General features: G+C 42.9%; 1 protein-coding gene across 3 annotated transcripts in view; it reads right to left on the reverse strand.

The window, feature by feature from the left end:
- Window positions 1-618: 618 nt before the first annotated feature.
- LOC146683698 (growth factor receptor-bound protein 10-like) overlaps window positions 619-17,777 on the reverse strand; it is a 73,105-nt gene continuing 55,946 nt past the window's right edge. For all 3 annotated transcript variants that reach the window (XM_085447124.1, XM_085447125.1, XM_085447123.1), the window contains 12 exons: window positions 17,576-17,732; window positions 15,182-15,297; window positions 14,030-14,104; window positions 13,169-13,306; window positions 12,904-13,014; window positions 11,224-11,322; window positions 11,045-11,122; window positions 9,755-9,871; window positions 9,216-9,282; window positions 9,010-9,097; window positions 7,309-7,402; window positions 619-6,284 (listed from right to left, as the gene is read on the reverse strand). In XM_085447124.1, the coding sequence (XP_085303250.1) occupies window positions 6,138-6,284; window positions 7,309-7,402; window positions 9,010-9,097; window positions 9,216-9,282; window positions 9,755-9,871; window positions 11,045-11,122; window positions 11,224-11,322; window positions 12,904-13,014; window positions 13,169-13,306; window positions 14,030-14,104; window positions 15,182-15,297; window positions 17,576-17,732 (1,287 nt within the window). In that variant the 3' untranslated portion in view covers window positions 619-6,137. The remainder of the gene's footprint in view (window positions 6,285-7,308; window positions 7,403-9,009; window positions 9,098-9,215; window positions 9,283-9,754; window positions 9,872-11,044; window positions 11,123-11,223; window positions 11,323-12,903; window positions 13,015-13,168; window positions 13,307-14,029; window positions 14,105-15,181; window positions 15,298-17,575; window positions 17,733-17,777) is intronic.

Consider the following 17,777-nt stretch of genomic DNA (forward strand, 5'->3'; position numbering starts at 1 on the left):
TGTAGAGATATGCAAAGTATGCAAGACCTGGATTGAAAACCAGGAACAGGTTTGATGAATCCAAATTTGAAAGTTCTGGTGCAACAAAAACTTGCAGAAACTCTACAGTGACTTGCAGGATCTACAGTCACCTGTAAAACACGGTGGAGGCTCCATCACAGTTTGTGCTAGAAACCGGCAAAAGGTGTCAGGTGTTTTTTCCCCCCAGAAATCTCTGCAGCTGTTTCCCATTTCCTGGAAAAATATAAAGAAATAAGGGGTGGCACAATACTCAAAAGTAACTGTTTTTTGGATACAATGGACAATCCTAGAAGCTAACTAGCTATCTCTGTAGCCTTTAAATTACATTATTTATTACAGTTAAATATATTTGCTTCACATTTCAAATGAAAGATTAATTGATGATAAAAAGGCAAAATGAGAAAGACAGCTTCCTGTACCTTATTAGACTGGAATACTCTAAGGAGTATCTGATTTACTAATCCTGAAAATCTTCCATGAAGAATGAAAATGTCCAAAATTGGAATCTGGTTGCAAGAATAAAAGCGAGTGAGAGTACATAGCGTATCTAATCCAAACTTCAAACAGCAGAGAACAACAGAGCAGGAGTCAGGCATGTTTGGTTTATAGCAATGTTGTCTTTTATTCTAATTTCCAATAAACAGAGAATATATCAGTCCCTTATTTGTACAAAAAATACCTGAAAAGGATACAATGTAGATCCAGGAGCCGCACAGACAGAATGAAGCAAAGCACAGTGGAGGAGTGTACATCAGAAAAAATGATTACAGTTCATTTGATCCTTTGTTTTTTTCCTCCCTGGAATTTTATATTTGACTTCAACTTATGATGACTTTGACCCAGCAATAAAAACAATGAGTTAGCTTCACTTGCACCTATAGTGTAAGTCACCGAAGTTCAGTGGGACTGACGTGTGACGTCCACATTAGCATTTAGTTCCGGTAAGGCTGCATTTCACAGTCACAGCTAATTTGAAACGCAGTGTGAGAGTGGACGGACGGCAACTAGGGAGCTGTGACCGTTTCAGAAAGAGGCACGTGCTGCGAGAGAATACAAAAAAATGTTACGCACCTTTAAGAAAAATAATCAGACAACATAGACATTATAATGAGATGCACAATCCTCTGGAGCTACAGCTTATAATTGCACTACTTGTGATGAAAAGCTTAAGAATTAGCGTGTGCGCTCTCCATCAAAAAACAATGCTGTGTGTGTGTGTGTGGGCTTAATATCCAAACATGGAGTATAAATGACAGAGAGGGAATACTGAAAGAGTTGAAACCTGGCAGAGATGAAGACTCCGACAGCCTGTCAGCTTATAAACACAACTGAAGTTCAGAAATTTGACACATGCCAAAAATCCAGTTTGATTTCTTAAAATAAAATAAAAAAAGAAGTTTAATTTAATTAATACTGTATATGCTGTGGTATACGTCATTTTGTGGCAAACCAAAGACAATACACAATAAAGTCATACACACAATCATAAAATAAAAAAAAGGAAAAAACAAATCATTCTTCATTTTACATGGAGTTATGAGCAAAAGCATAACAGCCCATACATAGTGATCTGTGACCTAGGTACAGTGTTAGATCTACATCTTCTCCATAGCTTCACATACTTTGAAAACAAGACTTTATACTGGTATATATTCATATGATTGGACTTCTGTGAACGATTGCATTGTAGCACAGTGACTTAAAAAAAAAAAATGGAGGGAGGACGGTGATTTTGTCCCCGCTGACCCATAGTGACGTGGCTTTCATCCTCTGTCAGACAGGGAAGAACCTAAACTGATGACTGGGAATGCTGGGAAACTTCCAGTCAAACTCCCGTCTCCTCTAAATCTGCAGCTTACCCCCCCGACTTTACCAGACTGTCTTCTTACCGCCTCTAAAAGGGCAAGCGCGTTAGCCAGCAGACTTCCTGAAGAGTGAATATAACAGTCTGGTCATCCGCACACCAACACACACATTTACCACAGGGTCATATAGCTTACAGGCTGGACACAGGTGGGAGAGGGGGGCGGGGGATTCAAGCATTATCCAATCCCTGGAGAGAGTCTGACCTGACTGACCAGAAAGGCCTGATTGGTGGAGTGCAGAGCTGGTGAGTCGTTTAAGTCACGCGATTAGTTGGCTGGTGGCGGCAGTGGATTGTGTGTGTGTCTGTGTGTGTGTATCAGTGTCGGTGCTTAGAGTCTGCCGACCTCATTCTAACCCTGTGAATCTGGGGTAGGATGGATGGAAACTGCAGGTGAGGGCGGGACGGGTGCTGCACAAAAGCAGGTGTTATGTCACACGGGTTCAGTTGGTCATGTGACAGTAGGAATGACAAAAAGGATTCCTCGTCTCCTTTCTTGGGCATCTTTTTCCTGTTACTATAAATAAGGTCAAAAATAAACTAACTCGTGATCTGTTTAAGCTACTTTGAGAGGAATTTCTATGTGAATCTAATTCTTTGGAACTGATCTCTATGCTGACTATTACAGATTCATTTTTAGAGACCTGGCAACAGCATCAACAATTGGCATTTTCTCTTACATGTCATGAATTGGTTGATGACAGCTCATTTTTTTTTCAGTAGACCAACTAGGTAGAGGGGGGAAAAAGCTTATGATACCGACTGATTCACAAACTGATGCCACTTTAATGAGTTTTGAACCATGAATGCTAAGATTGGGCATAAGGTTAAGGTTCTGTGTTTAGCATTTAGCCACCTATTAGCAAACTCGTTCTCTGTAACATACATGTGGTATGTTCTAGTATAAAGCTAGCGTTCAACCAAAAATTCAAGGAAACCGAAACAGTAAAATGGTAACACATTTTGGACACATTCACGTGACAAATGTTTTCCATGAGATCTACTATCACAGCAGCTAGACTTACAGACTAACCATCACTAATATCCAATTTAGTCAATTTAGAAGATTTTGGTCAAATTTTGGTGTACTGAGATTTCTCACATGGCATCATATTAGAAACGATACAACCACTAGTTGTCAGGGAAACATATTTACGGACTGGTTGGTAGTACTTCCAGGAGGTTGGTGGCTCTCGCTGGGTGAAATCAGTTGCAAAGTAGGTGCTATAATGGAAACCTCCCAATGACTCCTTTGGTTGCTAGCATATTTGCATCGCTGTGTGTCATGTATGTCTGAAAGATATTTGTAATTACTCTCTGAGCAGTAGTAAATTGTCACACAAACCAGAGATGGAGAGGATTCCTTCTTCAAAGTAAAAGCTGTGCTTGAGATTTACAACCAGCATGTTTCAAAAAAGGACAACTTTTACATAAATACAAATATTCCTTGTTTCCTTTTTTTGCTGCACTTTTTACAGTTTCCAAAATGTTTTCCATACTGACAGGTGGGTCATTGGGGAAAAATAGGGGCCACTGACCACCCGGAAGGCATGTGTGACTGAGACTTTATTTTTCGAGTGAAAACCATCAACCTCCATTAACTACTTGCAAGCATTCAAGTAATACTTATTTCCCCATCATGACCAGTGGTTTCCAGCTGGTTGCAGACCAGTCTGTAGGCTTGTGTGATTGGGGCCTTGTTCACTTTATCCTACATTGTCACATGTCCAAAATGGCCGACAAGTTAATGTCACATGGTTAGGGGTCATGTGTCTACAAAAAATAAAGAATGAAAAAAAAATCTCAAGAACCAAAGGTGACAGCTAGTACAACAATCTGAAACTGGAGGTTCAGTTCACTAAACCTGTTATTTGAGAAGCTTGAATAATTGAATACTTTTACTTTTTCAAAATGAAAGAACAAAAACAAATACTTGTTGGCCCTTAATTTACTCAAACAATGACCTGGTACTACTAAACTAAGCGAAACCCCTCTGTAATGTTAGCTTCCTATGTCTCTGTAGCGGTGGATTTGTTGTTTGATGGATTGGTTGTGAAATCAAGAAAGAAGCCATTTCTGCTTGATTGTAAAATCAAGAAAGAAGCCATTTCTGCTTGATTGTAATTTAGCGACCCTGTTGATGTTTAACAATGGTGCTCACTTCATGCAGCTAATGGAAATATCTAAATATAGAGTTAACTGACATTTTATCCAGATCTGAGATTTCATCACCAGTACATGTTTTCAAAGTTTTGTTCCAATGGATTTTTACTTTACAGGAATCTTTTAGACCTTTTGGAAAATATATTTTTTGCTTTCCTGTTAGAAAAGAAGGCAGAGATGAGAAGCTAGCTAGTTATGTGTGATGCTAGCTAGCAGTCTACAGCCAGCTAGCCAAGCTCAGTAAAAACATCAGATAACTTTCACAAACTGTTGTTTCCAGGATGATAAAACATGTTGATTACTGACTTTAGAGGTGGCTTTAGGCAGACTTTCTAACTGCACAGAGTCAAGACTGCTAGTCACGCTAGCATTAGCCTCATATTTAACGTACAGATCCTGTGAGTGTGTTACATTTCTTGACAAGAAAGCAAAAAAGGACTGTTTCCCAAATCTCCCACCATTTCTCCCCACTCATGATGTTCTTCCACCACCCCTGAATAAAAAATCCCAAACGTGTTACTCTATGTGCATTACTTTTTAAAACATAGCTTCAATTTTATACACAAGGCTCACAATTTTCACTTAAGGCGAGTGAAGCTCATTTGACTGCTTGTTGACACACAGACAACTGAGTTCACGTTTCAAGTAATTTGTTCAAATTTCATATTTAAAATGTTTTTAATAAAAGTTTCGAGAGTGCTTTTGTTGCTTTCAACGAGGGAACAGTGGTCAGAATCCGAACACGACAGCTCCAACCCATCGACAACAAATCAGGCTGATTTTTTTAAAAATGTGCAAGCAGAGAGCTCAGAAATTATTTAGTAAAAGGAAAACATTCAAAGACAAATTCACCAACAGATAAAATAACCATTTTGATTGGAAAAAAAAGACCGAAATGGTAGAAAGCTTGGGCTCGACACACTTTAAAGTGAGTCTATTTGAAAATCTTCCTCTTCTTCCTTAAAGTCTTGAGACACCTACAGCTGGTTCAAGAGCACATTCATGTTTTTTAATTGTTGTGGTCTTGTTGGTACGACACACACGGCTGGGGAGGTTAGTTAGATGTTCTTAAACCTTACTGGAAAGCACTGCATGATGTGACTGTGCTCCCACACCACCGTAATCCAGCCAGAGCTGATGGAAATTCACATGCGTGCTTTTCAGAAGGGGAGTGAAGGAGGAAGAGGAGGCAGCTTCTCTTAGCTAAAGAGCTGTCGTCTGTCCGCTCGGGAGTGCAAAACAAGTTCTTCATTGAATCAACAGTAATAAAACAGCATTAAAATGACATCAAGTAATCAACTCTACAAGAGAGGCTTGTACAGCCTTCCTGATAAACATTCCTCTGTCCTTTCAGCAAACCCTCGCCCCTGCTCTGCTCGTCTTGCCTTTCAGCGACTTCTCGTTTCTCTCCCGACTTTTTTCTGAGCTCGTGTGGAGGCGGGATTGGGGTTGCATCAGGGGTCTGTGGGTCGGGACACGGCAGCGATGCCACGTCATGCCCCGCTAAGGTGTTTCCGGGGGGTGGAGGGCAGGGTGTCAGCTTATCCAGACTGGACTGCACAGGTTGAGAAAACTCCTGGATCAAGTTTGATGGGACCCAGGGAGGTTCCCGTCCATCCCTGATGATCATTGAGGAAGTCAGAAGGTGGCGCTCCCCGCCCACCTCGGTATCGAGGACAGGGCGGGCACCACAGCTTATCAGGCCTGGAGGATGGGGAAGGTGGGTGGGTGGGGCTGAAAGGTTTGGGACTCTAAAGGAAGGGATCCATCCAAGAGACCCACTGGAAACATACTGTAGCCATCTTGTGGTTTCACATCACGCTGGTCTTTTTCTGGGGTCTGAACACCAATAACAAAACAACCGCAGGAGTCCACAGTCTTCGACACTTGGCCGTTACCCACTGGGGGACATCGACTTCCAGTCCTGGCTCCTAGCAGAGTTGTTCACATCCGCAAAACAGGACGTAACTTTTCTCCATCTCCTCAACCCCCACTGCGTTGGTAAGGGAAGGGGTAAAGGGGACAGAAGGGGAGGGAGGGAGATCTCAGGGAGAGAGGTGTGCAAAGAAAGGTTTGGGGGGGAGGAGTGTCACAAGGCCACAGCGGTGCATGGGTGTTTGAGCTTGCAGGGCAGCACTCCTCTGTTAAGCTGGTAAAACTCCACCAGGTGAATCAGATCGGTGAACTTGGTGGCGCCGTCGTCGAGGCTGAAGAATACCTGACCGTCCTCCTCACACTTCAGAGCAGAATCAGACGGAGGAGAGGAGATAGTTTAGACACCACATGACAGAGACTGATCTTTATGAGGTAACGATAAAACATGGAACATCTGACAGGAGTGCAAACAGATGATCACATCCAGGTCTACATCGCCAGGCCACTGTACTGCATTTATAAGATAAGCAAATGATTTAATATCAAACACTAATGAAGCCGGTTAGGTTTAGGACATTATCCCTTCTCAGACCTGGAGATGACATTAATATTCAGTACAGTCTGTGGAGTGATCCGACTGGCTACTTTTTGCATTTCTTTGACGATATAAACTACAAACCAACAAATTTTATACTCCTACAGATTAGTTTGTCTATCAGTCACTTTGATCCACACTAGAATATCAGGGATGGATGAACATGAATGAGTTTTATCAACTGGGCATTTTTAACATTTACACTTTTGACTGAACGGACAGAAACTCCATTGGAGGAGAATGGCCATCTATTATCAGTTCAATGTAATCAGTCTGAAATACATATATACCTTTTTCCAAATAAAGTTAAAACACTTTCTCCATGCAACTGCATCTTTGTCAATAACTGATTGATCTGTTTCCTCTGAGCTGTTTCGAGCTGATTTCTGTCCTGCAGCAAAACAAATCTAAGTGCACGGCTGCCTGGGAGGAAGCAAAAAACACATTTTAAAATCTTAAAAAAGCACAGCGTACTTTGGACACGGGTTGGTGGTGATGCTAAATGAGTGTAGCAGGCTCGCTGGGCAGAGTCTGCCGTAGGGTTTTTTTACACTATAGAATTAAACTGCATCGCAGACTATTTTTAAAGATGGACCTGCTTCTGGGGACAAATATACTCCTTTGCCGGTGATGCCAACAAGCCACAGCAGCTGGTTTATGAGACTGTGACTGCAGTTTAGCAGTCAGACTATAACAAGAAGTCAAATTTGTGTCATTTTCACACCGTTTCTCATTTCAGTGCATCTTAACAGAGGCGGTGAGATTTTTCTTGCTTTGTAATCACACTGACCGGTAGGATCTGGAAGTGCTTGATCTTCTGGTGGTGGCACAAGGTGAGCACGAATGCCTTGGGATTACTCTGACTGTCCCGCAACAAGAATAACCTGAAAGAAAAAGATTACATCATGAGAACTAGTTCAACCACCTTATAAAAAGGACTGACATATCTACCATGAATTTCCATATGCTTGATAATACACACCTTGAATATACTGCTCAAAAAAATTAATGGACCACTTTGAAAAATCACGTTGGATATTACTCCACTGGGTAATGTGTTAGGATGAAAAGATGCCACATCGTTTGATGAAAACTAAATGATCAACCTACAGAAAGCTGAATTCAAAGACATCCTGAAAATTTAAAATGATGCAGCAGGTTATGGATGGTGTACCGGGGCATCTCCTCCCAGATCTGGACCAGGGCATGACTGAGGTGCAACCTGGTTGCTCAGATGCACTGAAACATAGAACATAATGTGGGGTGTTCTGTTGCATTTAGGTCAGGCCAGCAGGGCCAGTCAATGGTATCAATTTCTTCATCCTCCAGGAATTGAGTGGATACTCTCACCACATGAGATCAGAGATTCCCATTCAACAGGAGGAAACCAGGATCCACCCAGCACCAGAGTAGGGTCTGAGAATGGCTCCAAAGATTCCACCCTGATACCTAATGGGAGTCAGAGTGCTGTCACCTAACCTGTAGAGGTCTGTGTGTTTCCCAGACTATCATTGACCCACCACTCAATCGGTCATGCTATGTTACAGGCAGCATAATGTTCTCCACGGCTTCTCCACATCCTTTAATGTCTCTAATACGTCCTCAGGGTGAACCTACACTCATCTGTGAAAAGTACAGAGCTGCCAATTCTGGTATTCTATGGCAAAAGCAGATCTGGCTCCAATGTCCTGGGCAGTGAGCACAGGGTCCACTAGGGGATGTCGGGCCCTCAGGCATCATGAAGTCAGTTTCTGATTGTTTGGTCAGAGACATTTGCACCAGTGTCCTATTCGAGGTCATTTTGTATCTCTGGCAGCGCTCACCCTGTTCCTCCTTGCACAGTGGACCCTGCTGATGGGTTAAAGACCTTCTACAGCCCTGTCCAGCTCTCCCAGAGTAACTGCCTGTCTTCTGAAATCTCCTCCATGCTCTTGAGACTGTGCTGGGAGACACAGCAAATCTTCTAGTAATGGCTCGCATTGATCTTGATTGGTTTGTACTGTCCAAGCTGTCCAGCCTTGGTAGGGTCCAGGTATCGTCTCATGCAACCAGTAGTGACACAGACCCAAGCTAAGTGCAAAACTAGTGAAAGAAACAGCCAGAAAAGATGAGGAGGGAAAAATGTCAGTGGCCTCCACCTGTTTGGGGGTTGTCTCATCGTTGCCCCTCTAGTTCACCTGTTGTTTATTTCATCAACACCAAAGCAGCTGAAGCTGATTAAAACCTCCTCTGCTACTAACCTGACCACATCAGGTCTCAGAAGTTTAACTGACTTGATGCAATATTCTGATTAAAAAGTGCTCCAGTAATTTTTTGAGCAGTGTTCTTTTGCAGTTTCTGGAAAGCATTAAAATTTGCTCTGTGTGTGTCGTTGCTTTGACGAACCAAAGCACAATCATCCTGACAGCACTTGGACTACTTTGACAAAATTATCTTCCTCCCGGAGCCTTCACGTGAGGAGCGCTCTCCGTTCGACAATGTCGTAACTCACCCATCGACTTGGCCTTGTTGTATCATCATTTTGTGGGCTTCCTCTCTCATGATACGACCATGAAACCACACCTGTGTCCTGTGAATCACTGAAAAACACGGGAAGTTTTTCACGCACACAGACAGACACAACCATATTATATATATTTGTAAATGTATTTATACTGCTCATGGTGTTATTGCTAGGCCAGTGTCACATGAGAGTACCTGTGCTCAGAGAAGATGGATGCAGGGGACTGGGACTGCCCAAGACATTCATACGCTGACTCCTTTTCTATAAACACCACATTTATCGTTAGATATCATCATGTAAAACAAAACTCCCTCAAAGTCAAAGTCCCTAAGCCATGCCCATCACGTGTGTAACCCTCATGGCAAACTAAACTATGTTTAAACATCACTTTGGACCAAAACAAACACAGGAATGTTTTACTGTGAATCACTCTCTTCAATTCTTTTTAGTCCAATAACAAACACTCTACTGAAGGATGCACAGCTTTGGTAAAGTGCAACTACTACACACTTTAATTCACAAAGAAAACGCAGCCTTGTAGGGTATGAAAGGCTTCAGTGCATACCATCCATAAAAGCAGTCAATTTTTAAATATACTGGGAAACTCCTGCATATTCTGTGGTAATCACACAAAGCAGCTGCGGCTTGAATACGTTTGCACTTCTAGTCAGATATCCTCTATTTCCTATCTAAGCCCACCCTGCAGAACAGAATCCTTGCTCCCTCTGCTTACCCTCCAGGTATGCCCTTCTTCCAGGGCGGCGCTCTGGGCCTCGATGGGGTTGTCGATGACGCGACCGGTCCGCCCGGAGAAGTCCATGGCAACCAGGGAATTCTCAGATACGCTTCGCTGTTTGGAGAGCGGCAGGGTGGGTGGAGGGTGATGGTGGTTGGGTAGGGGTTAGAGGGAGGGGGCATACAAGAAAAAGGGTGGAGGGGTGGTAGACAAGGGTCAAGGGTTAAACAAGCCAGACACACTCACTGGAGCATGACAAATCCTGTCTGCACACAGACCCACTTTAGTCAATCCACAAATGCCCCTTTTGAGGAAAAGCACAAGCCTCTGCTGGCTATCTGGCTGTGGGACTCAAATTAGTCAAGACTTTCTTATAATAAATGTAATATAATATAATATAATATAATATAATATAATATAATATAATATAATATAATATAATATAATAATATTACTCTTCACAAAATAATCCAACATTAATTTTTCCCCTTTTTAGGAGTCGTTGTCATATTATATCCTAACACCTTTCAGAAGAAGTTACATTAATTAAACATAATGCTCGAAGATCTGCTGTGTTAATTTTTTCTCACGGTCTTTCTAACCGTTTCCTAAAAGCTTTGATAATCATACACCATTACTCTATTGAACAAGCGCAGTGGCAAACCCAGCTTCAGCTTCTAAACTGAACGCTGAGTTCAGGAAACATCAGGAAAACTGAGTGGAACTGCTTTTAGTTTGAGCTGCCACTGATCGCCTAACACTTTCAGATAGCGGGGTTTGTGAGTATGTGTGTGAAGTTTTAAACACAGGCTAACTCGCTGTAGAAGTATCTAATCTTAAGGTTAGGGCACAGACTTCAATTGTGGAGAATTGCGACTAATTCTATTCACAATCTTTCCAAAGCAGCTTATGACAACTTTTTCAACACCTCATGGTGCGAGGGGATTACACATCACACCTGCAAAAAACAATTCTCCTGTTAACTGTGCATGTGTTGGAACAGTATGTAAATATTCACTTATTAAAAAAATAGGATAAGATGTTTTTTAATGGATGCCATTTTGCTGTAAACTGTCTGCTTACATTAGCAGCAAACGTCAGCAGTAGCCTGGTCATCCGAATATAAAAATCTATTTCAGCATTTCAATAAAACAAGTTTTTTCCTCTTAAGAAGCTTTGAGCTTCGTCCCAAGATTACTATCGGCTAATTCATGCATCAATCTGGATTCGTCCCTGCTGTTAGAGCAGAGCTGCAGTAAGGCGATGTCACAGAGAGCAGATCCTCACCACAGGTGCAGTAAAAGGCGAGAGGTTAGACTTCCTCTGCTGGGGCACGTTGTAGCTCTGATACAGCACTATTCCGTACTACGGGGGCAGGAGAGAGGAGAAGGCATCAGCTTAACATCCAAGCACCAACTAACTGATTAATGTTTAACTGCGACGCAAGAAAAGTGCAGGGTTTTTACTTTGAACAGCCTGAAGGCAGTCATCCAGCAAGTCCTGCTCTGCTCGTCCTCCGCACACAGCATTTTCAGTTCCTTGCAGTCGCTCCTCACTTTGCTGGGCTGTCGACCAAACAGAGGACGCAGCGGGGAATTAGATTAACGAGATGCACATCGCAAACATGAACAGTAATAAGGCTTCATGTGACCGTGCCAGAACACAGTCACAGTGCAGCCACTGTTGTGCTCGGCAGCACAGGTCTGCGCCCTAATCACAGCAAAGATCTGGCAATCAGGAGTCGATTGAAAAGAATTTAGCATTTTCCACATGACCCAATCTTTATTAAATATTTATACACTGCATGCAGTCAAATAACATGAAAGTAAGTGATACAGTAAGGTTAGGAAAATCTATTTTTTTATGATTTATTTATGGACAGAGTTGCGACTTTCCAGGCAACTCTGTCCAAAATCACAGCTTAGACTTTTTCCTTTTTCCTTTCCTCCTTCCACCACCAATAAGGGCATGAGGCACACTGCTCCCTAAATACAACCCCATACTGATAAATTCATTCATGTCACCATGGCAACAAACCCCACCACCTCCTCACCCCACCAAGAAAAATCCCTCACCCAATCCTGCACTGTCACCCCCGCTGACAGCATCTGACACGCCAATCGTCTAGCACGTGTGTGTCTGTGTGTGTGTAAAAGAGAGGTGAAGAGGTCAGGTGGGCCAGATTCCCTGTGCCATCCCTGCTTATCCCCCTGAGCTTATCCCAGATCAGCAGGTACGCCCACCGCAGATACCACCCGGAGCGGGGCACAGTACTGAGAGTGTGTTTAAACCCCTGCTGTGCTGTTTTAAACCCATGTGTCCTCACAGACACGCCCACTACATACAACATATGCAGAGAAGTACTGACTTTAAATAAAGATTTCAAAACTGTGAAAAAATCTGTCAAATGAGACATTTTTTAGCTATTAAAGAACAATAATATTCATCTCTAGTGGGAGCCCTGAAGTTAAAAACTGCACTTCCTGTAATGACCACTAGAGGCTGACTCTAAGACTGAACCAATCCCCACAGACTCCCATGTTAGCACAACTTCCCAGCATGTTTACAGTCTGTTCAGCCAGTTCTTTCCTCTATAACCACAGAATGAGAGGTGAGATGTGTTGTTACTGACCAATGACTGTATACAGTCATTGTTACTGATGCACTGAAACTTTATTAAAGTTGAAGTTATGCAGTATTAGCGGATTAGCAGCTGTAGCCGCTAGCTGCCCGCTGAGCTACATTTCAGCTAATCTGAATCACTGCACTTTAACTGCGTTTGTGCATTTGGTACCTTTTGGAGCATTTTGTGTGTAATTATGTGGCTAATAATAAGGCCTGAAGTGTGACTACTTCTACTAACAAACTATTCGAGAACTCTTAGCTTCAGTGTTGCTGAGTCAAGTTCTACTTCCATGTTATTTAGCAAAAATTAGGATGAAATCATGGCTAAATATAGCACATATCTGTTTATGGATGCAGCTTTCTGACCACCCAAACGCAGTCACCTCTGGCTCCACAAAAATAACAACCAAGCGGCCAAAATCCTAAAAATCTGAAGCCTCAAAACATGATTTCACAAACCAGTGGGTGATGTCACTGTGGCTGCATCTTTATTTACAGTCTGTGGTTTGTCTGTGTGTTACCTTGATGCAGAACTGGTAGTCTGTGGGGGCGTTGTGAAGTTTTCGGCCCGTGATGACGGTGAAGACGTTACTGTCCTCCAGGTCTGACAGTACCTGCAAGTGCCGGGGCTCCTGTGGGGGTTGTGAGGGTGGCGATATATGATTTAAGCTAATGCACAACAAGCGCAAACACACACACACAAATTGTGGGATTAGGCAGCTGACAAGCCCTAGATCTAGTTTACTTCACACCACTTCCACAATCAATAAAGCAATACTTTCTCACCTTGGATGTTCCTTTAGTGGAGTAATAAAGGCCGGAGCGGCGCAGGAACATGTAGAGCTTTTTCCAGGACTTGCGTCCAGGCTCTTTCACATGCAGATAGCCCTGAATCTCTGGACAGCTGCTTGAGTTCAGAAAGTTCTGGAAAACGAACGCACAACAACATCTATCGTTAATACTGCTGCAGGGCAAGGATATTATAATTAACCAAAACTAAATATGGTTTGTTAACTAAAATAAAATATAAATAAATAAAATTAACTGAAATAATTTGGTGGAACTTGGAAAACAAACTAAAATAAATATCCTTAGTTTGAGTGTTTGTTAGTTGGGTAAAAAGTTGTATTACAGCTTGCCTGATGAGGCATTAGTGGACGTGTTTGCTGAAAGTCTGGATGAGTCTCTATGAGTCAACCGCGTTCAACACGTTCTGTGTTTTTATTGCAATAACTGTGATTTTCCCCAAATCTGACCTGTGACCTTAAAACTCAAACTGAAGCTAAGAGAAAACAAAACTAAACAAACATTTTCAAATATTAAAAACTAAACTGAATTAAAAAGAACAAGCCAAAATAAAATAAAAATAACTATAATAGCACTGCTGCAGGGGAAGTGAATGCAGCACTGTTTGGGTATCTGCTTTTAAAATAGATCATAATGAAAATCTGAATTAAAAATGAATATCGCAGTGAAATAATGAGGCAGCTTATTTTATATTTCTAAAAATCGGGAAGCAAATTGAGCGCAGCACCATAATCTGTCTGTGCATGCGCATGCATATTTTTGGATGAACAGATGGTAACGCTCTTGAGATATCAGGGCTCGTATAATTCATAGTATTGCTTCACTGAGTCATCAACTCACCTGTAAGAGCTGTGACGGAGGAATTGAGCCATCAGACTCCTGACAAAAAGCCACCATCTGCTCCGGAAAAAAGTTCTGCATGGAAAAGACACACGGAGATCGCCAGTGAGCGAGAGACAAAGAGACAAAGAAAGAGAGAGAGGCACTACAGACCACTTAGGATAGTGCTTCTCTATCCAGAATGTGTGTGTGTGTGTGTGTGTGTGTGTGTGTGTGTGTGTGTGTGTGTGTGTGTGTGTGTGTGTGTGTGTATGGGATGTGTGAGTGTTCAATCAACACAAGGACTAAGAGCCAAAGTGGTGCGGAGACAGAGAGAGAGGGCACTCCAGCCCTCGGAGTAGATGCAGTATGATCTCACCCGCTGATGTAATCCCCTTTAACCAGCAGCGCTACTCTTAGCGTGATTGACAAGCCGTGGCCAGCACTCCTGTGTTTTACTGTGCTCATTACCACAGAGCTGAGGTCACCTGCTGGCTCTGACACACACCTAAATCACCCACAGCAATAATGTCACCGTATACCCGGCCAGCACACAACAGTAACAGCCCCACGCTGCGTCCATCGCCAGAAAAGATGCCACGCAGGCCGCTCGGCGCAGAGTCGCTGGCTGCCAGAAGTAGGGACGTGTACGTCTTTAAAAAAACGACGATCGGCTTTGCATTTTGAGATTTTAGCACCTGTCTGAAGGTAGGATAAAAGGATAATGATGAGTTTTAACTGAAACCGTTAGCTTCTTCCAGGAGGAAGAATGAAACGGGAAATGCAGAGAGTGTAGCTAAAATACTTTAGCATTGCCATTTACCCGTCATGTAATGAGGGCTTAAAACCCCAGCTGTGACTCTTTGTCTTATACTAATTGACGATTCCTGAACAGAAAAATGACTAAAAGGTGATTTAAAAACCCCGAAAACACAACAATCCTCTAATTTTTGGCTAAAACGATTAAACACAGAGGTGCTGGCTGCTAGCAACAAATTTGTTGCTGCATTTCAAAAACATCAAAAGATGAAAAACCTTTTGAACCCCAATTTCTCTCCCCCTCTCTCACTCTTTGTGTGTGTGTGTGCTGCTGTGTCTACGTGGCTCTGTGGGGGATGCGTGCTAAACCGAGGCAGTCACAGAAAGGTCACTTTAGGGATGCAGGAGACTCACCAGGGGGTTCCTGAAGAATTCATATTTGGCATAATTCTTCCTGAAGAGGAATTTACTGTCACCGCTCATGGAGGCTTGAACCTGAACCACCAGCTCGTGGTCCTCCACACATCTCTCTGAATGAGGGCACAGACACAGGCAATGTTAAAAAAAAGAAATTGCCCTCTGGGGACGGCGTCGAACAGAAACCGTCCGGTTTTAAATCTGCGAGCGCGGCTTTTAGGGCTCATTTGTATACTAAAAAGATTTTCATGTCAAAAACACCGTTCATTGTTCTTATTTAGATTCATTTTAGGGATTCATCCACAGCATAACAAGCAGCTCTTTTGCATACATTTCCACTTTTTTTCCTCCCTCCTGTGTTGACAGCATATTTAGAAGTGTCCTTGTCACTAAAGGACTTACTGTGAGCTGTAACTGCATCCCCTAGCAGGCTGAACAAAACAGCTTTTGAGGCGCTGAACCTGAATGTAATTCCAGTGCCATACACTGGAACCGTCGAGGATATTTTTATTTTAAAGTGTCTCGCAGAGTAACAGAGTATTAATAAGCTGTTCACATATATGAATAAATACAAGAACCTTTTGTTTGCTTGCTGCCAATCAGAAGAATGCTGGCTTGTTTCAGATAGAGGATGAACAAAGATAATAATAAGGATTATTTAGAACTGTGATTCATGGAAAGCTGCTATGAATTAAAAACATGCAGAGATCCATATAAGATGTCTCCAGCAGAAATTTAGCCACATTAACCCCCACATCAGCATTGTGTACAATGACGCAGCAAGAAATAAATACTTTTGATTTTTTTTAAAAACATCGCCTGTTACTAAGAGACGGGCGAGGAACTAAGAGGTTAAATAAGGAGGGGCGGTGAAGAGGAAGAAGCGCTGTGAGGCAGAGGAGGGAGGAGGTGAAGGTAGTGGTGTTGGAGGAGGAGGGGGGGGTTTGCAGGAAGATGATGTCATTTATTTAGGCTGATTGCTGAGAGCAGCAAAGCCATAAGCAAAGTACAAACCACAGACAAACACACAACCACACATTACAGGCTCACATAGACCTAACCTGCTCACTGTGCACCATGGAGGCCCAGTTACTTTCTTTGTGTGTGTGCTTGATTGTGTGTGCGTGTCCTCGTCTATCTTAAGTTGAGGGCACATGATCTCAGAGTGATGCAGGTAAGAATTTGATAGTGGTGGGATGTTCCAGTTAGACGTGGACGTGCAGGCAGGGTTCTCCTGTTTCACTGAGGCACAAACACACATTTCTAAACTGAAGCTGTACTCACTTCTTTTTTTCTTGCTTAGCTCTGGCTGTAGTTAAGGGGTGGAAATGTCTGGACTCTGCGCGCGTCCGCTCGTGCACGCCCTCGTTGGCTACAAGCGGGGGAATTTCCTGTGGACAGTCAGGAAAGGGCCGATTGGCTAGAAAGGCTAGGGGCTCGTCCAATAGAGACCGGCGATTGGTTCCTCGCAGCTCTGGTATGACGCTTCAGTCCCAGGCCTCTCCGCCCTCCACCCCCACCTTCTGTCTGTCTCTCTCTTTCTTTCTCCCTTCATCTCTCCTTCCCTTCTTCCCTCTCCTCTCCTCTCCTCTCCTCACCTCACATTCCATCGCTCCGGTGCACTTTTTTCCCCCCCCAGAAACGCAGATCAAGCAGGAAAGCACAAAGCAATCCTTTGACTCTAAAAATACGACTCGAGAGGAGGAAAGCCTCATTGAGGACAAAGGCAGACCCAGAGAAGAAGAAGAAAAAAAATAAAGCTTCAAAAAGGGACACACGGCAAAAGTGAAGAAACGAAGCACGAGTCCTATGTTTTCCTTTTTTTTCCCGCCCCCTCTACCTCTTTTTTCTCGCTCCCCCCACCCTCTCTCTGAGCAAACTATTTGGGAGGGAAAAGCATGTGAGTAGAACATGGAAAATGCTTAATCCTACAAGCACCACACCTCCCTCTCAAGTGGTAAAGCCATGCAAACACTGGTGCTGTGATCAAGTGAAAACACAAGGCACACACACCTGCAGAAAAGCACACGCAAGGCAAATATGCAGAGATTTAGCAGGAAGCGTTTATTCTCTTATTAGAAGCTACAAGAAAAAAATTCCTTTTTTCATGGATCACATTATGTGCTTTTTTCTTTTAATCTACAGGAAAGTAAAATCAAAGCTCCCAGGTTTTTTTAGAAAATGTTATAATGTAACAGATTTGTAACAATCTGACGACCTCACTGAAACTTCTAATGGTGTTTAATCACCTTTTCATCACTGCATAAACACAATACAAGAACCAAAGTAGCTTTAATCCCTTTTCTTGCAAAAAAGAAAGGAGGAAAAAAAAGGCGAGGATCGAGCATCGCTGTCCGCACTGGGATCCACACAGAACACTGAGATTCTTACCAATGCCGAGGATGGGGTGGTGCTCCACCAGCGACCAGGCGCTGTCGTCCAGGCAGTGGCTCTTGTAGACCAGCAGCTGGCACACATCTCGAGTCGTCATGTCGGCCGGGATCTCCACGACTTTGCCGGCCCCATCCTCGCTCCACACCTTCACTATCTGAAAGCACATACACACACATAAGAGGGATGGTGAGGATATGTG

This window comes from Copadichromis virginalis, linkage group LG22 (assembly GCF_057382275.1).
Source record: "Copadichromis virginalis isolate Kocher_CV1m ecotype Utaka linkage group LG22, C_Virginalis_male_GT1.1, whole genome shotgun sequence".
Lineage (NCBI taxonomy): Eukaryota > Metazoa > Chordata > Actinopteri > Cichliformes > Cichlidae > Copadichromis > Copadichromis virginalis.